The sequence below is a fragment of the Eschscholzia californica genome, unplaced genomic scaffold (genome assembly GCF_041429995.1).
Source record: "Eschscholzia californica isolate CP2 unplaced genomic scaffold, dmEscCali1.0.p SCAF_3, whole genome shotgun sequence".
Taxonomy (NCBI): Eukaryota; Viridiplantae; Streptophyta; class Magnoliopsida; order Ranunculales; family Papaveraceae; genus Eschscholzia; species Eschscholzia californica.
Genome location: NW_028238420.1, coordinates 17,709,881 through 17,734,966, shown reverse-complemented (window position 1 = coordinate 17,734,966; position 25,086 = coordinate 17,709,881). Strand labels below are relative to the sequence as shown.

The 25,086-nt window shown below is 39.7% G+C and overlaps 1 protein-coding gene across 1 annotated transcript; it reads right to left on the bottom strand.

Moving 5' to 3' along the window:
- Nucleotides 1–12: 12 nt before the first annotated feature.
- LOC147548787 (S3 self-incompatibility locus-linked pollen protein) lies at nt 13–21,244 on the bottom strand. Its single transcript, XM_086667817.1, has 14 exons — nt 20,836–21,244; nt 13,957–14,019; nt 12,279–12,710; nt 11,586–11,667; nt 9,188–9,249; nt 8,933–9,027; nt 8,162–8,241; nt 7,446–7,529; nt 3,211–3,327; nt 2,858–2,943; nt 2,145–2,251; nt 1,341–1,432; nt 1,094–1,170; nt 13–797 (listed from the first exon to the last, which is right to left on the bottom strand). The coding sequence occupies exons 1-14, from the start codon at nt 20,986–20,988 to the stop codon at nt 225–227; spliced, it is 2,103 nt and encodes a 700-aa protein (XP_086523943.1). The 5' UTR covers nt 20,989–21,244; the 3' UTR covers nt 13–224.
- Nucleotides 21,245–25,086: the final 3,842 nt, after the last annotated feature.

The following is a 25,086-nucleotide window of genomic DNA, read 5'->3' as shown; positions in this document are numbered from 1 at the left end:
GTAGAAATACTATTTTCGATGAGCTTTCTATTTCTTCACGATGAGAAGCATATAATGACTTCAACAATGAGAAAATATCATTTTCTTTTGAAATTATATCCCTTTATGTCAACATACATATTTAGTACTTCGTACACCATACACACAAGTCCTTCACTCATTGGTTGTGAACTCCCTTTTTCCTCATTTCTCTTTTCTTCATAGGATGTAGGGAACACCAATCCCTAGTCGTCTATTCTAGTAGGAGAATCAAGTGGTGCAGGTGCAGCAGCAGAGGAATTGTGCTCGTTCTCCAATCTTTGTGGAGAACCTGTGTAAACATGGCCTTGATCTCCTATATCTCGAAATAAAGAAATAACCGAGTTCAGTCTTCCAGAAGCACCTTCCATGAACCAAGAACCGAATGAATTCATCGAGCTTGGATTACTAGCATCTTCCGGTAGTGCTTGTGGCTGAGGCGGTGCTGCCGCTGCTTCTTCCAACAGCATGTTATTCTGTACCCCTGATGCTGACTGAATTTCAGAAAATAAGTCCGCTGCAACAGGAGCACCATTGGCAGGTGGCACCCTATTAGTAGCAGCAGCAGCCTGATCAGCCTGTGGAGATGCCAATGCAGACCCAGCAGGACGAATATTATTGCCTGCGGGACCTGTAACGGGAACAAGAACTGGATTTCTCACGTTTAATCTTGTTATGTGAAGGGTAGATGCCAGGATTGCTGAGGAGGTAATGTGGATGTCCGGATGCTGCTGAAAATGTGATCTTCTGTTCTGCATATATCTTTGTAGTGCCGGGACCTGGGCCACATTTAAGGCATTAGTACTAGTAGATCAGTCATATTTGTTAGCTGAATTACAAAGTCCCGAGTAAGTCTTTAACACAAAATTGGGACGAAGAACCAATTCCTTTTCGGTCTTGGTCAAAAAGGCGTCATATTTTTTTTTAAGTTTGAACACCCTGTGCCAACCATACTCTATGCAAACCTGTGCAAACATTACATTGGAGGACGGAGACTACAAAATATTGATGAATCCTTTTTGACGAAAGAAAATGTGGCGAAAGGAGTTTTGGCAAATTTTGCCTAGTATATTACCTCAAACCGGTTCCAGAAGTATAGGATAAGATGTTGCATGAACACTGCAGTTGTAGCGAAGGCCAAATATGAAAAACCTACAAAAAGTAGAGGAGATTGATGGGAATGACACTCTTGAGGCACATAGTAATCATAGCCTTGTAGGGCGTTGAACCAAATGAGAACTGCCGACATTCCATAAGCATACGAAAAGAAATATATGTGAAAAACCAGGAAATAGAGTAAGAAGAAACGGGGAAAGACATACCATAAGCATACGAAAAGAAATATATGTGAAAAACCAGGAAATAGAGTAAGAAGAAACGTGGAAAGAACTTCATTGATATTGGCGTTCGGACACTGCAAAGAAAAAAAAGTTAGAATTGTAACACATAATAGCCGTTCGGAGCTATAGTTAATGGTGTGCACACACTATACCATATTTCTACATGATTTTTTACAGCTCTCTTTTTCTCATATAAGATAAACGAAGAACCAAGTTTTAGTAAAGTTGTTGTCTTTACTTAGAAGAATCATGAAAAATTATCCCGTTCAAAAAGTTCCAACTCATTATGCAGCTGTTGAATATCAACGGAAAAATTAATTTGATGGCAGCATAAGATGGGGTTTGAGATTTAATATTACTTGATATACTTCGGTGGAGATGACAATCATAGCATCTTTCTCCATCTCATAAATGATGCCTAGAATTTTTGTTCTGGATAACACTATGTCCGCTGTCTACTACCTAAGCCACCAAGAAAGGAATAGCCTATGACCCTACGCTCAAAGGTAGATCAAATATTCAATGTGAGAGAGAGACCTGGTCAGCGTTAATAGTTCACAGAACCAGACGACAATTAGGACCATGAGTGCCAGCAGCTGGTCATCATATTTTGACAGAGATGACAATCATAGTATCTTTTTTCATCTCACTAAATATTATAATAGCCTAAATTATTGTTCTGGATAACGGTCTGTCGGCAGTCTACTACCTAACTACCATTAAAGGAATAGTCTATGGCCCTACGCTGAGGGTGGATCATATATTTAATGAGAGAGAGAGAGAGACCTGATCAGCGTAAATAGCTCACACAACCAGACGAGAATGAGGACCATGAAAGCCAGCAGCTGATCATCATAAAACTCAAAGAGAAAAAATAGGATTCCGATCATAATCTGCAGACCAACAAAAAGTTGTTATTAAGGAAAAATATTGAAAGAACAATAAAATACTTGACATTAATGATAATTAGATCAATAGACCTGTACCAGGGGCTACCAATAGAATAAGGGTAAAATTAAAAGCGCCCCTGGAAAGTGTTGCAGGCGACCCCCACGCACCCCGCCCCCCTAGAAGACAAATTTTGGAGAGTAAGTGTGAGTGAAGGGGGCACCAATAACACTAGGCACCTTTAAAACTAGCCATAGAATATATGTAACATCAGTACCTTTAAGTATTTGTCACCATATTGGGCATTATTTAACAATTTTGGAGGCTACAGTGGGAGATATTTGATGTACTTTCGATGTATTTACACACAATCATGCTAGGACCACTTGATACCACTCCAGGTAAATGTTTCGCATCTGACCTAACTGTACTTGTCCACAAGTTAAGCAATTGTAAGAAAAATAAAGACCTAGTATGTGCTTGCGGTCAAAACCTCGTTTTGGGATTTTTAGGTTGTTGTGTCCCACATCTCATTGGGGTCTCTGATATCGATACTGACACTGATGTCCAAGTTACATAGATGGAATTAACATGTGAAGGAAGCTAGTTACCGGTACGAAGACCAGCGACTCGGTAACATGCACGAAGATCAACTGAAAAGTCGGGAGCCGATGTCGAGCATGGTGTTGAAGCTGCACTGCAATAAATTGCACAAAAGAAGACATTCATATTTGAGGAAAAGTAAAATGGTAACTGAATTATACCTATCAATTTTGCCTATAACTGAAACTGCCAAATCAAGAACTACCTCAGCAAACTGGTTCAAAGTTGTTGAAAATATGCAATGTATGTATTCAAGACAAAACTCTAAAAAAATGCCTAGAGCAATGAATTTGATAAGAACATGTAACAAGGGATGAACACTACACACTGTCTCCGCTAAAACGAAACAAAAACACCAAACCTGTGAACTTCAACATGCGAGTTTGTGTTTCCCTCAGTGTAAATGAAACCGACATTGTTGTTGTGAAGAACACAAATAGCGACATTATGAGCACACCACATTTTGTGACAAGATAGTCTGCATGGAAAAGAGAACCAATATAAGTAAAGCTATACACATAGTGAAGTTGTCTACTTGCAGACCCTTTCGACCTCAGATAAATAGTTTTTGCTTGACATAGAACTTGTGAACATACAACTCTCCTACGCAAATCGCTAAACCAATATAAGACGTTCTGTCTCATTTCATGATAAATTTAGAAATTACATTCATAAGCAACATAAGAAACCTAAAAGCAACTAGAAATCAAAGATTGGAAAGTGATCTGAATTATTCTGCTTCACCTAAGAAACTGACTAACAAAAAGTATATATTGCAACCTGGAAGGGCTTACTTTCCAAGACTCTAGTGGTCTAGAAGTGTCTCGCCCCCTTCCCATACACCTGGATAACTGACAATCTCGAAAACCTTTGTGAATGTTCTTCACGGAAACAAATTAAATATGATCATATTGTTGGTTATCACTACAGATAAGCAACCAAATAGTTTTTGTACCCAGGGGCAGGAACCAGGATTTTGCATCGGAGAGGTTAATATAAAGATAGATTTTATAAACAAAACTTGCCATTACAAAATATTTTGTGCTTGCAAAAATTAAAGGTAGGTTATTTTGTGTTTGATACACTTATGAACCATTCCAACGAACTTTTCAATTTTTTCGAACTCATAATTTAAATAAATGAGATTTTTTCGGGCTGTGGGTCACAATTGGTGTTGCCCTGAATCTCTCTCAAGTGTTTTGACGCAATGGGATGCAGTAGTAATCAAGAAAGCGAGAAGAGACATATGGAAGCTGATCCCTTATGCTATATGTTGGTCAATTTGGAAGGCGAGAAACGATGGGATATTCAATGATTCCTAGGAGTCTTGTGTTGGAGGTTGAAGACGTTCCTGGGATTTTATTCCATTGGAGTAGAAACCTAGGGTGGACTAATAGTTTTTCTTATTTTGACTTGGGAGGCTATTATGAAGTAACATCTTCACTGTGATAGCACCAATTCTCTTGTACAATCTTCTTCCCTTCAATTAATGCAAAATTTTCAAAAAAAATAGTATTGTTGGGTTCCCTTGTTTGATATTTAATAAAGATTAGGAATTAGAGATTTTTTTTTGAATTAATATCAAGGAAAAGAATACAACAGGGGAGGAATCATACCGAATTTGTTACTTCATTATGTCCTCCCAATTGGAAATAAAATCATAATACGATAAACTATTCGCCCATCCTAAATTTCTACTCCAATGGAAATAGAATCCCAAAACATCCTCAACCTCCACCACCAGGTCCCTGTGGGAGTCATTAAAGATCCCGACATTCCTCGCTTTCCAAATAAACCAGCATATGGCGAATGGGATTAACCTCCATAAAGCTCTTCTCGACTTTTTGATTGCTCTGTCATCCCATTGGGATAACATACTAGGAAGAGAGATAGGACAGCACCATTGGAGGTTCGCAGCACGAAGAAAGAAGAGCCAGAGATTCCAGGCCTTATCACAATGGATGAACATGTGGTCTATGGACTCCCCATGAGTTTTGCACCTTGCGCACCAGTTAGTAATTAGCATACCCCGTGCCCTCAGGACATCCAAAGTGGGTATCTTTCCCAGAACTGCCGCCCACATAACAAAGCCAACTCTAGGGAGGATTAGCCTAGACCACAGCCCCTTAAAATCGACCATCTCTTCGTCGCTGTGCACAGTTGCCGACAGCCGAACGTAACAGTTTTTCACATTGAGGACTTCCTCCTCCTTCCTTATCCAAGCTCGAGAGTCCACTTCCTCCTGCTTGGGCTTATGCTGCTCTAACAGGTTGAGCAAATCAATCAAAATACCAACCTCCCAATCATTCAGATTTCTCCTCATTTGAATTGCCCATGAATCGCAACCAAAGTCAAAAGACTCAAATACTGTGGCCTCTTTGTGAGTAGCAATGAAAAATATAGCCGGGAATCTTTCCTTAACAGCAACTCCAATGTGGGGGGGCTGGGGCTCCCAAATTCAAAATTTGGAAGCCCCAGCCCACATGCTCCAACCCGGGAGCCCCATGCTCCCTGGCTCCCAAATGGGAGCCCGGGCTGGGGGCTCCCAGCCCCAATTTAATTACCGTTGGGAGCTCCCAACGGCAATATTGGGGTGGATCCCCTTTAAAAGGGGATCCACCCCAATTTTTTTTTAATCTCTTTCTCTCTCTCTATTTTATCTTTCTCTCTCTCTGTATCAATTTCTCCTCCATTAATTTTTTTTTTCAATGGATCCAAATGCCAATTTGCATAATTTAGGCTATATGGAAATGTTGAACTCCGATTTCAATTATGTCAATGAAGTTAATTTATCCAATGATGGGATCGAAGAAAGGGTCGAAGAAAGGGTCGAAGAAAGTCTTGATTGTAATCAAATATTAGAGCCAAAATTTATGGTTGAAAATTAAAACACAAACCTCACACACGTACACCACACATGTACAAAATTTGGATTTGGGAGTCCAACATTGGAGTTGCTCTAAGCCCCGGAGCTCCCAAAATTCAGGGGCTCCCAAAATTGGGAGCCCGAGCCCCACATTGGAGTTGCCCTAAGCGATAGCTGGTGACACCATTTGTCATACCAAAATCTAATATTTCTCCCATTACCGATTTTCCACCTAGTTACTCTATCGAAGTCCCTAGCCAACCCTGCAATACCCTTCCATACCCCACATCCATACGCAGCTTTGATGGGCCTATGGCTCCAACCACCCTGCTGAATTCCATATTTTACAACGATCAAATTCTGCCATAGGGCTGACTCTTCTCTAGCCATCCTCCATAACCATTTGGATAACAGAGCTTTATTCATGTCTCTCAAGTTTTTAATTCCCAAACCTCCCTCTTCCACGTTTCTACAAATGAGCTTCCATGCCACCCAATGGATACGGTTAGAACCCTCTTTATCATGCGACAAGAAATCGCACATCTTCTTGTCAATAATCTTCAGAACTGACCCAGGAATGCTGAAGAGGGAAAGAAAGTAAAGAGGGAGGGCTGAGATAATCGACTTAATCAGATTCACCTTTCCACCCCTCGAGAGAGTCTTAGCCTTCCAAGTAGATAATCTTTTATTCACTCTTTCCACCACCGGATCCCACATAGCTTTGCATTTGTACGGTTGGCCTAACGGAAGACCCAAATACTCACTCGGAAGCTTGTCTACCGGACAACCCAAAATATCAGTGTTGGCCGATAGGCTAATATCAGGAACTGCTGGATAAATTTTAGACTTGGAGTAGTTCACCTTCAGCCCCGAGGCTAACTCAAATAGGATGAGGATCTCCTTCAGCTTAACCAATTGATACGCAGAGTCATCAAGGAAAAACAGGGTGTCATCTGCAAATTGCAGATGATTCACAGCCATACCATTATCTCTTACTTGGAAACCACGAATCCACTTCTTCTCTTCTGCCACTCTAAGACAGTGGCTCAAGGTCTCAGCAACTAAAAGGAATAGAAGAGGAGATAGGGGGTCACCCTATCTTAGTCCTCTCGAACTCTGAAAAGGTTTAGTTGGATTGCCATTAACCATCACAGCAAACGACGCCGAACTAATACAGGAGAATATCCAAGCCTGCCACTTATAACCGAACCCCATTTTCTCCATAATTTGGTAAAGATAATCCCACGCCGAATTAGAGATTTTCTAAGAGAGGGTTTATTATTCTACTGTATGTACATAACTCCTTACGTTATTTCTTACTTATTATTGATATATTTTGTTTCATTTTAAACTTGTAAGTTTAAGATTCTAGTTAAAATTCTATTAAAGCTTTCGCCTATCCCAACTTTATCCTGCTTTTCATCATTACAACGGTTATACGCACTTCTTGTTTATTCAGGCAACTAAGCTTTCTCTAGAAACAACATTTAAGTTAGGTCTTTCATTTCTTGTGAGAATAATCAATATTTGCTTCTTAAAACTCCACATGCTCTCCTTTCTTTGCCATTTCCTTCTCTTATTTCTTTCATTCTTCTGCTAAAGGCAAATAGTAAATCAAATGTATTTAAAACCTTTGTTTAATTTGTAGTCCATACTTCCATTAAACATATTGGCGTCGCACATAAGTTAAAGAAAGAAGCTTAACATGAGATATGAGTCAGATAACAAACCTCCAAATCTACTTGAGCCTTCTGTAATTTCATGTGCATAACTAAGATCGTAGAATTCTTTCGTTTGACAGTTGTAGAGATAACCTACAATGAAATTTTGAAGGCAAAAAATGACGAGCAGCTTGGACTTAAAGCATGTGCATCATTAACACAGTATTCTGAAATTCAGATACAGGTAACAAGATAAGAGTATATATAATAGTAACAATACGAGTACATAACCCAAAATCTGATCATGGAAACATTCCACTATTTAATTTGTTAAAAGTCCTCTTTTTAATCACATAAACATGATGTCCTTATCAACTTTACAATTTCCAGAGACATTGACTCCGTATCAGTATGTACTAACTAATGTTAATGTATATAATAAGTAGCAGATAATTACCAATGACCACGCAGCTAGGTCTCTATTGGAGAAACCTTGGGAAATCGTATTGTTCCCTTACCTAGTTTCTCATAAAGCCATAAAGGTCGATCATATTAGTACAACAGAAATCTACTTGTCAGAGCTATACTAGACATATTAGCACTTGAGACTAGTAGACACAAAATGGTTAATCCACGAAGCAAACAATTTATAGCTTTCAGTTTGTTAGTGTTAGAGCTATACTAGACATTTAAGTAAATGCATTTTATTAAGTGTAACAAACTAATGAAACGAACAACTCATATAACGACGTATCTGATATTTCTTCATGGAATCTGTTCATTACCTTGACCAGGGGAGCTCAGTAAACTATTCATCAAAATTGTATCATATCCGACAAATTTATTAATGAGAAGTTGTTGCCACCTGTAGCAGAAAATATTATCAGAAACATCCTGGTTCCAGAGCTAAATAACAACTTACTATAAGCATTAGAACAAATACATGAAAATAGTTAAATTTCCAAAATATTAAGAGAATAAAGACAGTTCCAAAGTAAATGACATAGTAAACAAAGTTTTAAATTATCCGAAATTTTCACCATTACAAAATTGTTTTCTTTTCCAGTCCAAGTGAAACAAAATCTCATAAGTTTTTTTTTTTGGCATTACTTTCCCCGAAATAATGAAATATTACTACGGACAATATGTTTCGAGTCACTACCAAAGAATTTTTTGTGGAAATATTCACTCTCTTCATATTTTGCAGTAGTCATCAGAACCTGCTATACCTACAACAACCAAGTTGGCTTGGGCAAAATATCCTCTCTAACTCATTGAACATTGTGAATATTTAGCAACGTATAGTTACTCAGATGTTTAAAAAGACATTGTTACTGCTAACAACTCCTAATAGAACTAATAAGTTGTTAAATCATAATGGTGATGCTAGACAAATTTCCTGAAATTGTGATGGAGCTTACGTTTACTGTTACAAGCTACGCCCCACTGAGTAACAAATGGTTTTCATCCCCATATTTATTATCCTACATAATAACACAGCGAAAACCTTTACAAACGACTTCAAAGAAGGGTGGAAGTGATATGGAGAACTTAACCTGTTTCCAAAGCAAGAATTCCGAGCCGATATACTAATGTTGACAGTACGAATGTTGTGTCGGGATTTGGCTCCTTCAGGAAGCAAGAAATAGCCCTGAAAAGTAATTTTTGTGCTAAGTGTACAAGCTAAAACATACAATGTGGTAGTAAGGTGGACACCAAAGCTGCAGCATGAATAAACATAAAAATAAACACACATAAAAGCAACATATTTCTTCTTTTCCGTTTTACCAGTAACAAAACGAGAATGTTACCTTCTCTACAGTGTACAAATAAGTTGGCTCAAAAGATCTTCCTCGCGTCTCAAGCCATTGTACTACAAACAAAGAAAGAAAAGACAATCAAGGCAAGCATTGCATCAAGACCTTGACAAACAGGCTTTTGTTCCCTTGTCACTAGTTGCACTTTATAAAAGACCATATCAAATTCATAAACAAACTTGGACAGCTTACAATCAGATATTATTAGAAGAGAGCAAGCAATAGTAACAATTAACATGCCCAACACGTCACATTGCACAACAGTAACAGTGAAAGTAATATAAATTATACATTCAATGATGCCAAACTTTGGTGTGCTAGAACCATCAAATCTATAATGTAGCATCATATTCTGGTCTTCCAAACTTTGTCAGAAGTGCACTAAAGCGACACTTCAGCTGCCAATGGTTCAGATGAGCGTGTCATCTAGCTGAGGCATCCTCGATTTTAGTCATGCTCGCTTAAACGCACCAAAACAAGTGCCTCAGCGCATGCTCGACTGATGATAGTCAATCAAGGTGATGGCTGTGTTCAAATTTAACAAATATAAACCCAAAAACTACAATAGCCCGAAATGTAGCAGTCAAACAGCCAGCAATAGCCCCTCCATTACTTAAAATTTGTAAACTTCTAAATTCATGTTAAAGCGACACTTCCACAGCCCACTGTTGAGAAATGCTTTTGCTAGCGCAGGAGTACTATTACTTGATCAAGTCGTTGTTTAAGCTTCAAAGTCGAGAAACAAAAGCGTTAAAAAATCCAGCGTTAGAATGCCCAACAGGTTTCCGTCCAACCAGTTCAAGAGCCCTACCCATTAACTAAAATTTCTAAACACAAAAGCCGAAACACAAGAATTTAACGTTAATTTTGAAACAGATTTGAGAATTCAGACGAGAGAGAGAATGACAGTTGGAACCACAAAATTTGAATTTCAAGTACGTCATGACCTATTTTTTCTTCTTTCTCTGCTTTTGAACGAGCATTCGCTTTTCTTTCCTTCCGTTTTGGCTTTCTTCTTCTCTTTATCTAGCTCGGTTGCTCCCACTAGTTTTAGAGTACCTCTATATCTCTCTAAAAGTGGAAGGGCTGGTTTAAATGTACCCACCACCACCTTAAGTTATAACGCTCTATATTCGCTTTGTAACAGCGATGAACATCACATGGTCTCCCACACAAGTTTGAGACCCAGGTTGGTACCTGATGGTATTTCCAAGTTTGACACGCTTCCTGGGAAGAAATGTGAAGACCAGCTTGGCAGTCCTTAGTGCGACCTAATGGTTAATTTCTGAACATTTTGGCAAGCTACACATGGTCAATCTCTTAGCTACAGCTTGAAGGTGAGTGTTCTAAACTTTCGAGTTAGTTTGGTAGATTCTTAAGATTGAGGTTTCCTAGTCATTTCCACGTTAGTACCCTCATTAGAAACTGTTTTACTTCTCCCTGGTTTCTTACTTTGTAAATAGCTTGAGTTAAAAACTACCTCGATAGTCGGAACAACGAAACAACAAGATCTTTAAAGAGGCTAATGCTAATACGAGTTTAGATGCGGATGATATAAAAGCTGTAATATTTGGGTGGGATAGAGGCTTACCCAAGTATCTTAATCTTTCTTTTCTAGATATAGTTTGTAATTGGGAGGCGTGGATGTCGCGAGAGATCCACTAGCTGCCTCCCCGATTGTATAGTTCTCCTTTTTGTTTAATATTAATTCAAATTTTCAAAAAAAAAAAAACTACCTCGATAGTCGGAACAACTAAACAAGATTAGTTCCATCTTCCCCTATCTTCGTCCTCCACGTTTTACAGCTTGTTTTTTAATGATGACATAGCTAACTAAACCTTAGTTGGAACAACTATAGAACCAATAAAAACCCAAAGTTTTTTTTTATAATAGATTCAGAAACAGAACCCTTATGTTCTAAAAATGCACATAGTAAAAGGCTTGGTATCCAGAACATATAGGAATCTACAAAGAAACCAATTCACCTACAAAAGCTTCTTATAGGAGTCGGCAAAGAAACTAAGACCCTACGAACTGCTACAAGATTAGATTGGTTTCCAAGACCCATAACATCCCAACTAAGAAGATTTATTGACATGGAGTTTCAATAAATCTTGGAGTGAACTTCGGTATTTGATTATTCAGATAATTATCTATATTCTAATGTACCTTGTGTTTTGTTGATTTAGTTGACTAATTTCATTCGGTAACGTAATGAATAATAGTAAAATCCTCTATGGGATTCAAATAAGTATGTTCATTTAAGACATTACATAATAAAACTACCATACATCAAATAGCTTATGAGAGAAATGCAACCAAAGCAACATATGAGAGGTAATAACTTTTATTTTAATAAAAAAAATTCATACTAGTTAATGTCGAACATTACCTGCAAATGCATTAACTTTATCGAAGTAAAACATATGCAACCACTTGGGAACATCTATAAGCATGTCTTCTCCAGAGACATTCTGCACGTAAAAAGTCCAGTCAGTGGACGGAGATAATATAATGCTTGATGATATTGAATTTATGCCAAAGTTGCAGAAGTCAACTACAATCAACGTTGAGCGCAATTCTGATTATACTCGATAACCAAGCCCCAAACAAACAAGTTCCTAGCCTAGTAGTTGAAGAGGCATAGATTCGTTTGTTCTTGAATGCGAAATCAAGGCAAGCTTCCGTAAAACTTAGTGCACCTCCTTCAGTACTCGTAAAAAGATATAACTCACTCACAAAGAGTTTAAATATGTAGGTGCAACTATAATGAATTCTTTATAAAGGTATATCACATGTTGGTACTGGTACTGGACACAGATTAAAATGTTAATTTGGTTTCCTATTTTCAACTAGGTGTTGGTTAAATAATAACACCTACATTACTTTATATTATCCTAATTTAAGTTCCATGTTAAATTGATCAATGCCATATTGCCGTTGACCCTTTGTCATCCTCTATCAAAGTTCTTTGGCCTTTAAAAGTATTTTAAATTTCAAATTTTGACTTGGAGAGCATGTCTACAAGGAAATCGATGCACACAAAACCAAGGAAGAACATTCTATTATCTTTTTCAATTCTCACCCAAAACTGGCTGAAGCTCCCCAAAAGATTTTTTGCGTGTCTGAGTAAGAAAGAGAAACGCCTTTGCCATTTGCTGCAGAAGTGAATGAATGCTGTTTCAAATGACTCTCTGGCAGATATAGGCAGACTAACGTGTGGATCCTCTATATGAGCATTACCATCTAATTCACCATCTCCCTCAGAGCTGCTACTGCCAGCTGGGGTATCTGCTAGATGCCCAAGATATTCATTCTCAGTCTTCCAAGATTTTAAGACCAGTTTGCTCCTCCTGGCACCTGAACCTACCCAATTTGACCAAAACTTTGCACCTGAAAACATCATACCGTCTCCATCTACATTTGGAACTTCTATTCCAGTTGAAAGCTGGTGTTCAGTATCATCATTTACATTAGATTCAGCAGCATTCTGTGACTGTAGCCCGATGCTAGTTATCTGCAGAAGATGAAAAAGTAAAGGAAATAGTTGACTTTTTCATGTGAAAGTTAAGCTAGCATACAAAATTTTAACATCAAAGTATAAAAGAAGTTAATGCCTGATGGCATACAGTAAGAGCCAGCATCATGTGAGAGACTTGTATGCAGGCAGGCATTTCTATTCGCAGAAAGTTTTTGGCGAGATTTAATCACTAAAGAACTATTCGCATTTCTATTCGCAGAAAGTTTTTTTTTTTGAAAACTATTCACATTATACCATGGATGAAGTACTACTTCTAAGAAGTTATTTACAACGAGAGATATAAGCATGGTCCAGAACATCTTTAAACGCAATTACTAGTTTATAGAGGTTCCACAATGCATTACCAAAATTTCCCGCCATGATGCCTCCGATTTCATCATTTAATTTCTAAACATCATATTTTATCAAAAAAACATTTTAAGTGAACCGATTGCAATGTCCAAGGTGTCCGATGATTTCGACAAGGTATCCTATTGTTTCAGTTACATTTTGTCAACAAAGTGACTAAAGAGCCTAATTTCTAAAACAATATATTTCAACCTCGCTAGCTTGTAACCCCAGAAAATCAGAAGTCCGGAATCATGCATTAAATTTGAATTTTTAATTTGTTAATCATAGTTAAGCAGTTAGGCCCATCAAATTGTAAATCACTAACCAGATGAAATATATATTATCTATTACCTCCCAAAGCAACTAGATCCTACACCCTCATACAAGTCTAGTAGGTGAATATCAGATTAGTTAAGAGCACAAGACGTACTATGCCCATTGCCAAAATATTACCCTAGCCTCAATCCCACAAGGCAAACAAACGTCTGAGACAAACAACGACCAAACAATACAAAACCCATCAAAGAGAACAGATGTTATGCAGATTACCTAAGGAACCCCAAATAAATAAAAAATAACGATAAAATATATATAGTTCGTCCACGGAGGCAATTTTGAAGATCGTAACATCGGCAATCTTGTAGGCATCCCCACGTAAAGAACCATTAACTTCCCACTTTAAGGATTTCACATTAAATATGAGCCAGTTAATGTCGAAAAGATAAAACAAGCCAAGTCAATCCCTAACATCGAGTTTTGTTTTCCCCTAGGAGAATCAACATATATTTATTCATTTTAACTTCCAATAGCTGCTAAAAGATTCATCAATGAGAAGATTAGCAGAAAGCCACAAAAATAGAACAGAAGATATCATTCATTGTTGAAAAAGTACCTTTATCTGAACAAGTTCTGCATGTGATGTTTCAACAATAGATAGCTCGCTTGAACATCCGGGCTTCAAACGAAAATAATATATTAGAATTCATCAACTGGACTTAAATAGTTAATATAGAAGAAGAAAATACAGCTGATGGAAAGAGAGAGAAGCTCTGACACCAACTAGTTCTCCTAAAGAGTTTTACGGCAAAGTCTATCGGGTTTTGACGGTGAACTCGGAACTCACCCTTCTGTGAACGAACTATATATTTCATCTTTCTTCTCTGTTTCGATATCTTCTCTTCCTGTTCGTATTGATAGGTTATCTTCAGAAGGTCAACCATCAAAGTTTCAAACTGGTGGAACATAGCAAGGGCAGAAACCGGGCCATCATACTCAGAAGGATGGAGTTACCTACGTCTCCCGTTTTTTCCGATCCCAATTGGAAGAAGGGCAACTCCAAATCCAAACCTATAGGATTGATAACAAGGTCTGGTTTCGCAAGTCTTAGTAAATAAGTCTGGGGAATTTTCGTATCCAAGACAAGGAGAGGGTAGTGAACACCAATCAGTTTGTATTTCGGCTAGCACTTGGAGACAAGGCTGGAAAACTCTAGAGACCTCATTATTTTTCGAAAACTACCATATTAACATAATCTGGCTCTTAACCAAGAGCTCAAACCCAAAATACCACCCCAAACCTCACCATAGACCTCCATTGTCAAACACTTCGCACCGAAACCCACTAGTGCAACCTAATACTCCAACAGACATCATTTACTCCTTCCTGAACTATTTAGTGAGATGCTAAGCAACCCGATTGGATTGTCCCTATTACTGGTGTCGTCCCATCATCAACCCTCTTTAAACCAAAACCCAAACAAGCAATCCCTCCTAACCATTAACTCTAAACCGGGGATAACAACCAGTCAACCACAACAAAAATAAACTACCTCATACAGCCATTAAACATCTCCAATAGACTTCCTGTGAACCCTCTAGCTTTTCCCCCCTTTTGAAGGTTGGGACCGTTGTCAAGGCGATGGCTTACCAAGGCGATGATCAGTAGCTGGTCCGAGAGGATGATCAGCCACACTGGGACTGAGACACGTCCCAAACTCCTACGGGAGGCAACAGTGGGGAATTTTGGCAATGGGCAAAAGCCTGACGGAGCAATGTCGCGTGGAGGTAGAAGGCCCACGGATCGTGAACTTATTTTCCCGGAGAAGAAAAACAAGGTTCAAGTCTATTGGTCTGTTAGGATGCCTCGGCTGCTTTCATCACTGCACTTCTACTTGACACCTATCGTAATGATAAACGTCTCATCGTGACCTTCTCTTGGATTCTGAAAACTTCTGTGGCTCCATCCCCGCAGAGGCAGAGAACCCGTCGTTGTCTAGGCTGTGCTACCGAAGGCTCTGGGGAAGTCGGAATAGGAAAGCACTCATCTTGGGGTGGGCCTACTACTTGATGCTTTTTGCAGTTATCCGCTCCGCACTTGGCTAACCAGCACTTACCGTGGGCACGATAATTGGTACACTAGAGGTGCATCCTTCCTGGTCCTTTCGTACTAGGGAAAGGTTCAATGCTCTAACGTCCACACCGGATATGGACCGAACTGTCTCACGAAGTTTTGATCCCAGCGCACGTACCGCTTTAATGGGCGAACAACCCAACCCGTGGAACATACTAAAGCCCCAGGTTGCGAAGAGCCGACGTCGAGGTGCCAAACCTTCCGGTCGACGTGAACTCTTGGGGAAGATCAGCCTGTTGTCCCTAGAGTAACTTTTATCCGTTGAGCGACGGCCCTTCCACTCTGCACCGTCGGATCACTAAAGCCGACTTTCGTCCCTCTGCTCGACGGGTGGGTCTTGCAATCAAGCTCCCTTCTATCTTCGCACTCGACGACCAATCTCCGTCCGGCCCGAGGAAACCTCTGCACACCTCCATTACCCCTTTGGGAGGCCTACGCCCCATATAAACTGTCTACCTGAGATTGTCCCTTGGCCCGTAGCACAAGGTTAGAATTCTAGCTCTTCCAGAGTGGTATCTCACTGATGGCTCGGGCCCCCCCAGAAAGAGGCCTTCTTCACCCTCCACCTATGCTGTGCAGGAAAGGCCCAAAGCCAATCTGAGGGAATAGTAAAGCTTCATAAGGTCTTTCTGTCCAAGTGCAGGTAGTCTGCATCTTCACAGACATGTCTATTTCACCGAGCCTTTCTCCGAAAGAGTGCCCAAATCTTTGCGCCTTTCGTGCAGGTTGAAACTTACCCGAAAAGGGATTTCGCTACCTAAGAACCGTTATAGTTATGGCCGCCGTTCACCGGGGCTTTGATTGCCACCTTCCCTGTCATCAGGTCACCAACTTCCTTGACCTTCGGGTTGTAGGCAGGCGTCAGCACCCATACATGGTCTTAACAACTTTGCGGGGACCTGTGTTTTTGGTAAACAATCGCTCGGGCCTGGACACTGCGACCCCCGTTGTGAAGAGGCACCCCTTCTCCTGAAGTTATGGGGCCCTTAAGTATTCTCTACCTACCCACCTGTTTCGGTTTCGGGTACAGGTACCCTTTTGTTGAAGGTCGTTCGAGCTTTTCCTGGGAGTATGTCATAGGTTACTTCAGCGCCGGTAGAGTGTCACCTTGACGTGGTGGAAGTCATTAGTTCGAGCCTGATTATCCCTAAACCCAATGTGAGTTTTTCTATTTTGGTTTGCTCCCCCGCCGTTTTTTTTTTTTGAAAATTTTGAATTAATTATGGGAGAAAAAGAATACAAGGGACTATACAAGGGGGAAGAAGAGAGGGAGCTGATACAATTACATACTTAAGATGCCCCCCCAATTCGACACAAAATCAAAATACGAAAAAGACCTGGTCCATCCGAGGGACCTACTCCAATGAAAAAGAACACCCAAGACATCTTCCTCCGCTATCTTGAAGGCAGGGATGGAATCCCTAAAAATTCCTTCGTTTCTAGCCTTCCATATACACCAACATATAGCCGAAGGGACAAGGTTCCACAGACCTCTCTTAGGTTTCCTCACTGGAGCCTTCCTCCATTGAGAGATGAGCTGATCTATTGAGGCTGGAAGGCTCCAGCTCACTCCAATAGATTGAAGAAAAAAGTTCCAAATCTTCACAGCCTCCGAACAGTGAATCAAAAGGTGAGACACTGATTCCTCATTCTCTTTACACCTGCCACATCTATTAGGTAGGACCCATCCACGCTTCTTGAGGTTATCTACTGTTGGAATCTTCCCCTGGACTGCTGCCCACATCAAGAAGCTCACTCTAGGAGGGATATGACTAGACCACAAGGATCTGAAGTCAAACTGATCGATCGAAGGATCTGGGCTGAGGTTAAGTCTGGCATAACAGTTTTTAACCGATAAGTCCTCGTCCCCTTCCTTAGTCCACACCCTTGAGTCCTCCTTACCTGCCGATGGCACAAACTGATCAAGAACCCCTAGGAGGTTAGCAAAGATTGGGATTTCCCAATCATTAAGATTCCTTCTCGTCCTGATCTCCCAAGCTCCTAAAGACCAGTTAAAGTGATTAAAGGCTGATTCCTTTTGAGAAGACGAGATAAAGTATATGGCTGGAAATCTCTCTTTAAGAGGTATCGGAAGGCACCACTCATCTTCCCAAAAGTTAATACACTTGCCATCCCCCAACTTCCACTTAGTGATTTGCACAAATTTCTTTTCTCGAGCTGATATACCCTTCCAAAGGCCGCACCCGAATGAAGCTTTGCTGCTGGCTTGTCTCCATCCTCCGCTATGACAACCAAACTTCTCCATAATTATGGTCCTCCAAAGAGAGGTTCTCTCTGTGGCAAATCTCCAAAGCCACTTAGTCAGTAATGCATCATTCATCAACTTAAGGTTCTTGATTCCCAGCCCCCCAGCCTCCAGCTCCTTGCAAATAACCTCCCAAGCCACCCAATGCATTCTCTTTGTGTTCTCCTTGTCATGCCATAGGAATTCACACATTTTTCTATCTATCACTTTTAGAACTGCCGCTGGCATACTGAATAGAGAGAGATAGTACAGAGGCAAGGCCGAAAGAACGGACTTGATTAAAGTTAATTTACCTCCTCTCGAGAGGATTTTAGCCTTCCAAGCTGATAGTCTTCTATTCACCCTTTCTATCACTGGGTCCCAAACAGCCTTGCACTTATAAGACTGCCCAAGAGGGAGGCCGAGGTAATTAGAAGGAAGAAATCCTACCTCACAACCCAAATCATTAACTATAGCTTCCATAGGAGTACTCTGAATAACCGGCATGATTACTGATTTAGAGTAGTTCACTTTCAAGCCCGAAGCAATCTCGAACCAAATCAAAATATCCTTTAACTTGGCTACCTGGCTCGTTGAGTCATCTAAGAAAAAGAGAGTGTCATCCGCGAATTGGAGATGATTAACTGCTTTGCTCCCCCGCCGTGATCGAATGAGAATGGATAAAAGGCTCGTGGGATTGACGTGAGGGGATAAGGATGGCTATATTTCTGGGAGCGAACTCCAGGCGAATATGAAGCGATGGATATAAGTTATGCCTTGGAATGAAAGACAACTCCAAATCCGCTTTGTCTTCGAACAAGGAGGCTATAAGTAATGCAACTATGAATCCCATGGAGGGTTTGATCCTGGCTCAGGATGAACGCTGGCGGCATGCTTAACACATGCAAGTTGGACGAGAAGTGGTGTTTCCATTGGCGGACGGGTGAATAACGCGTAAGAACCTACCCTTGAGAGGGGAACAAAAGGAGTAATGCGCCCGAGGAGGCGCTCGCGTCTGATTAGCTAGTTGGTGAGGCAATAGCTTACCAAGGCGATGATCAATAGCTGGTCCGAGAGGATGATCAGCCACACTGGGATTGAGACACGGCCCAGACTCCTACGGGAGGCAGCGGTCGGGAATTTTACTCCTTCCTAAACTATTTAGCGAGATACTAAGCAACCTGATTGGATTGTCCCTATTATTGGTGTTGTCCCACCATCAACCCTCTTTAAACCAAAACCCAAACAAGCAATCCCTCCAAACCAATAACTCTAAACAGGGGATAACACCCACAACAAAAATAACCTACCTCCTACAGCCATTAACATCTCCAATAGACTTCTTGTGAACCCTCTAGTCACCCCCCACCCCCCCCCCCCCCCCTTTTGAAGGTTGGGACCTTTGTCAATCATATGTTGAGCACCTCCTTGAAACGGACAACGTGGAATTTCCCCCTTTCAAACAAGGTTGGGCGATCGTGAAGACTCCAGTAAAAGCTTCCAAGCTCCTAGCAATGGACCGTATAATGTAATTAGAAACCTGACTGTGGTGCTTCATGCTTGGACAACGGGGTGTAACTCCATTCAGGGTGACATGGCAGCTTCTAGGTGAACATTGAGGGTTTCCCTTTCCACATTTGGATCTTGAAATGTTGAACACACCTTGCATCACCGGTTGGGGAAACTGTTTTAAGCCCATCCAGGCAGCAGATGAGCAGAAGAATTTTTTTTTTTGAAAATGCGAATGAATTTGTAGATAAAAGTTTGAAGACAGGACTTACAGTTTACACAGTTAAAGGGATGAATATGTTATGATATTTAATTGTCCCAATTAATGACACACTTCTAATATTCCATGGTCGACTCACAACTAATGACCCAGCTTTGGAGCTTAGATTTGCAGGTTTGACTTTTCCTTTGGATGAGCACACTTCTAATATTCCATGGTCGACTCACAACTAATGAGTACTGTTAGAATATAACAACAACCTCTAAGAGTTTACAAGAGGAAGAAATGATTCACTCAGCTTGAAACACCACGTGACCACCCTTATCAGCCTTTTCATGAAACCTTTCTTTTTTCGGGCCCTTTTGAGGTGTCTCTCCTAGGGGCACCACAAAGAAACGGATATTCAATGGAGTTCGCCAAAGGAGAATATGCGAAGCCTCTTGAGCCTCTAGACACACCTACTTTTGAGGAAGTGAGGTCTATAGACCCTAGTATGATCCTGGCAAAGGCAAATAACCTAACAAGGAACATGGAAACTATTCAGGTGAGAACAACCATGGAAATTGGATTCCATAGTCGGTTCCAGTGAAGTATTGAGTTGGCTGATCAACTTAAAATTTTGATGGATCGCTTTGGTGAACATATAAAGGTTAGTACCGTGAAGCAGCTGATGGGGAAGGCGGAGCAGAATAAGGACATGGTAGGGAGCATAGGATATGAGAATTTTGACTATGCGAGACCCTTCACCCAACCCCTTGAGCAATTCTCCCACCTCTAGCAAGCCCTGATTGCCTCTTTCTGGCGACCAGCCCCCCGTCGACTGAACGGAGAAGCCTGGCCATTGTACTAATATAAGGTGATTAGCAAGAGATGGTAAACGAATGTTCAAGCGGACTTCACCAGTTTGCTTAATGTGGCGTCCTCCTCAGAGGAGATGGTAAACGAATGTTCTCAGTCTCTATCTTCATATATGTTTTCTACTTTTTTTTAATTCAATCAAATTTTTCAGAAAAAAAAAGGAAGACACTACTAGAGTAACGCTAAAAATGATAAACGTTCCCACAAAGCAACTATTCCGTGCTGTTTTAAGTTATATGGGTTCTCTTAGTCACTCGAATCCTGGGATTATTAGATTGTTATGAACTCATTTCAGTCTCCAACCATCTCTTGTTTCACCCGGAATCACTCTTTCTGTGATCAAAGATAATACTATTCTTTTCGCACTTAAACTTTGATATAGATTCTTAAGACTATGAAATCATTGGTTTCCAAATAAATCACACACTAGTTGGAAATGTAAACCCTCAATCATATCATCAGTACTTCACTGTAACACATTGTGATCTTTAAAGAGAGATGGAGAGAGAGAGAAGTTTAATAAGTAGTACCTGCTGAACGTAATTGGCATGCATGACGACCAACAAACAGAAAAGAGCAACAGCAACAACGACATAAAAGTATTCAAGAGCAGCTCTGATTCTCGGTTTTAGCAACTGCGAGAACCTCTCTTGAACACGGATGAATGTCTGTTCCGGATCCATATCTTTCTCTCTCCTAGGGTTTTCTCTTTCCCCCAAAATCTATAAGGTATTTCATGTTCTGAATAATAATACAAGAAAACAAATTTCTTCTGTTTCAATTCAATGGGGATCGGTAAGAATAAAAGAGAAAGAAAAAATTTTGTTCTTTTTCTGGCGCTCAATATGGTGGAGGGAACTTTTTTTTTTTTTGTTGAAAGATAAGGTGGACGGAACTTGGGAAGCAAGAAGATGATGTTCTGTTTATCCATCTTGACTTGGAAATGGTATGGGCAGTTTGGGCACTATGTCTGTTTTTTTTTGGGTTATTTCCCTAATAGCCCCCAACTTTGTGACCAGCTTCCCGCCTGGCCCCCTACTTTACGAGAAATACCCATATGGCCCCCTTCTGTTATAACACCGTTACTCTCTCATCCATTTCTTTTCTCTTTCCTCCAGCATGTTTTCTCTCTCTACCACCTCGTTAAAACCAGCCACATCATCGTCTTCATCGGCAGGGTCGCCGACCGGCCAAATTTCCGGCCGGCGACCTTCAAACTTTTTTTTTCTCTCTCTTCTCTCTCTCTGTTAAAAAAAAAAAAATTTAAAATTCTCTCACCTCTCTCTCTCTAAACTCCGGCGAAGGGAAACCTTCGCCGGAGCTAGGTCTGTTCATCACGGACAGACCCAGATCTCCGGCGAAGGTTTCCCTTCGCCGGAGTTTAGAGAGAGAGAAGTGAGAGAATTTTTTTTTAAAAATTTTTTTTTTTAGACAGAGAGAGACAAAAGAGAGAAAAAAAAAGTTTGAAGGTCGCCGGCCGGAAATTTGGCCGGGCGGCGACCCTGCCGGTGAAGACGATGATGTGGCTGGTTTTAACGAGGTGGCAGAGAGAGAAAACATGCTGGAGGAGAGAGAAAAGAAATGGAAGAGAGAGAGTAACGGTGTTATAACGGAAGGGGGTCATATGGGTATTTCTCGTAAAGTAGGGGGCCAGGCGGGAAACTGGTCACAAAGTTGGGGGCCATTAGGGAAATAACCCTTTTTTTTTAAAGGGCCACTCTGTCTTCTTCTTTTTCTGAAAGGGGCACTCTGTCTTCTTTTTTTTTTTAAAGGGGCACCATGTCTTTTACACATGCTAAACACACGTATCTTTAAGTCATTAGTACATTTGGTGAATGAAAAAAGAAAAAATTCTTGGGAGATTTGCTGTTTGGACCCTCTTTCATATAATTGACTTGCTGTTTGGACTCCCTTTTTTCAGTGTTGCAATTCGGACCCCCTTTTAACGAAATCAATGGAGAATATTCCTTCTCAAAAGTTATACTTCAAAAAATTCCAACTCTACCCTTACATAATCAATATTGCAATGTGGACTCCCTCCTTTGATTTATTTTTCATTCTAAAACCACCATTTCAATCATCCATAAAATGGCTAGAGCTTGTGGTGGAACTGGATTTCAAATCCATATGCAGGATAAAGAGATTTGAAGAACAAAATAAAGAAAAGAAATAAGAGAATATATAGATTTGGAGGGACATTTTTTCTTACTTCAAAGGTCAATCAAAGATCTTTAACTCAACCTCTAGAAAAAGAACAAGCTGAAGCAAAACAAGAGCTTCAGCTTCTTGTTTATGGCAGTGTTTAAATTACTCATTATCTCTACTTCAATCCTTCTCTTATTTTCTCTCTCTACCTCAAGTAACCAACCCCTTTATCAACTCAACACCATATCTAGAGAGATAAAGTATGTTTGTGTGTACATTTAACTTCATTGTTTTGTGGCTTTTTTTTTGTTGAAAAGGGATAGAGAAGCAACCCAATAAAGAAACCATTTATTTCAATCAATATAGGAACAGATGTCTCTAATCTCTTATCTCCAACTAATCAATAAAAGAAACAGGTTGAATAAACTGTTGTTTAATCAAAGTTGAATTAAGTGGGTTGAAATGGTTCACACTTCCATCAAAAGAAACCAACTCTATGATCCATAAATATGGAGAATCTAATGCTATATATAGTTCACAATTCCATTTCTCCACCAGAAGAAACCCACACTCGGCTCTATGATACCACCCTAATATTTTAAAAGTCATTTCTCACTCTAAAATTCGTGTGATTATTGGTGTCCCCAATAATCAGTTAATCGTCATTGGTTCTTCAAACTCAACCTCCGTTGTTTAGATTGACAGATATATTATATCCTCGAGGGGATGATTGAAATGGTCGTTTTAGAGAGAGAAAATAACTAGGAGAGAGGGAGTCCAAACTGCAATATAGATTATGAAAGGGTAGGATAGGAACTTTTTCAAGCATAACTTTAGATAAGGAATATTCCTTGTTGATTCCGTCAAAAGGGAGTCCAAAGTGCAACTCTGAAAAAAAGGAGTCTAAACAGCAAGTCAATTATATGAAGGGGGTCCAAACAGCAAATCTCCCAAAATTCTTTAGGGAATCAATATTTTTCTATACATTTTCTGAAGAATATCTTATTTTAGTCCATATATATCCTCTAATCTTCATCTTCTCTATCACCTTCACCGCCACAATTTCCCACCACCACCATTCCGACCACCAAACCATAAGATCAATCCCATCTCTCTTCTTTTCTTCATAGTTCTTCATCTTCCAAATGACATGCTCACTAACTCTTTCCCTATAAGAAAAAAAAATTGTGAATTCCTTAATTTATCCAGAGTTAGGGTCTGATTAATAGATATTTAAGCTTTAATATTTGAAACTTATGAGTCACCTTAGGCAAGAATCAAGAATTAATGGAAAACAAAAAAGATCTATGAACAACATAAATTAAACATTATAAAATTGAAATTTATGAATCAAAATAAACAAAGCAGACAATAAATCTATGCAATGGAAACCGCTTATAATAGATCAAACTGAAACTTGAATCCCCACCAGCGGAAAGAGTTTACACATAATCACCGGAGAGATAAAAGTCATACCTGGATTTCTTCAATTTAAGGAGAAAATTTCTGGTTAATGTGTCAAATTCTTCCTGGGTAGTTTCTATCAGATTAGAGAGAAAAAGTAAAGAGAGAGAGAGATGAGATTAGAGAGAAAAAGTAAAGAAGACAACTACATGAATGAAGAAGAAATAAAGAGAGAGAGAGAGAGAGATTTTTATCAGATTGAGATGAGACGTATGAATATTTAGAGCTTCTTATTTGGCGCCTCGCTCTCTATTTCTCTTACCTTTCAATCTCTCTAGTTTCTCCACTTCTACATCACTGCATGAAGCGCTTAGAAAAGCTAGAGAGAGAAGTTACAAATTCTAGAGAGAGAGGGAGAGAGACATAAAGAGAAGATGAAGAATAAGGGGCAATGTTTATCAATTTGTGGGTTAAAAGTTGTATAACTAGTCATTAGGATGGCTTGTTTGATTCTATTAAATTTTATGTGTTTTTAAAATAGGTTGAAGGAAATGTTTACTTCTATTTGAACCGACCAACCTTACTTGTTGACTACTTTAACCAATGATGTTAGTTCTTCTCTGTCTTTTTATTGTTATTGTGGAACTTTGCCTTCAAACTAATATTTCTTATCGTTTGGATTTAGGTTACGGATCCATGCCTTAGTACTCCTGTTGTTGTTCCCGCTAACATGGGGATCATAGATTGTAGTGAACCTTCAACCCCTGTTTTTGCTGCAACTTCTTCTACTCCTGCAGTGGAAGCGGTTCCAACAAGAAAAAAAATCCCACAAAAGGGATACGACTTCTGAGGTTTGGATTAACTATGATTTCATGGATATTTCTAATACTGATAATCCTAGAAAACAAAAAAGATGTCTAAAAGCTAGATGTGTGGGGATATCAGAGACCCCCCAAGCCCACTAGTGGTATTGGTGGTTTCAGGAGGCACTCTAAGGGTTCGTTTGATACGCGTGAATACATTTGGATGTCAAAATATTTTTTTTACTCGTAGGAAAGAAACATTTTTTTTTTGTATCAAAAATTCATTTTTTTACTGTTTGGCAAGTGTGAGGAAGTCTGAGGGAAAATTCTAAAGGCGTTGGGTGTTATTTTTGTTGGTGCTTTTTTACATACCTAAAGGGACTTCTGATGAAAAAACATCAGGTGCCTTTGGAACATCTCAAAATAGGC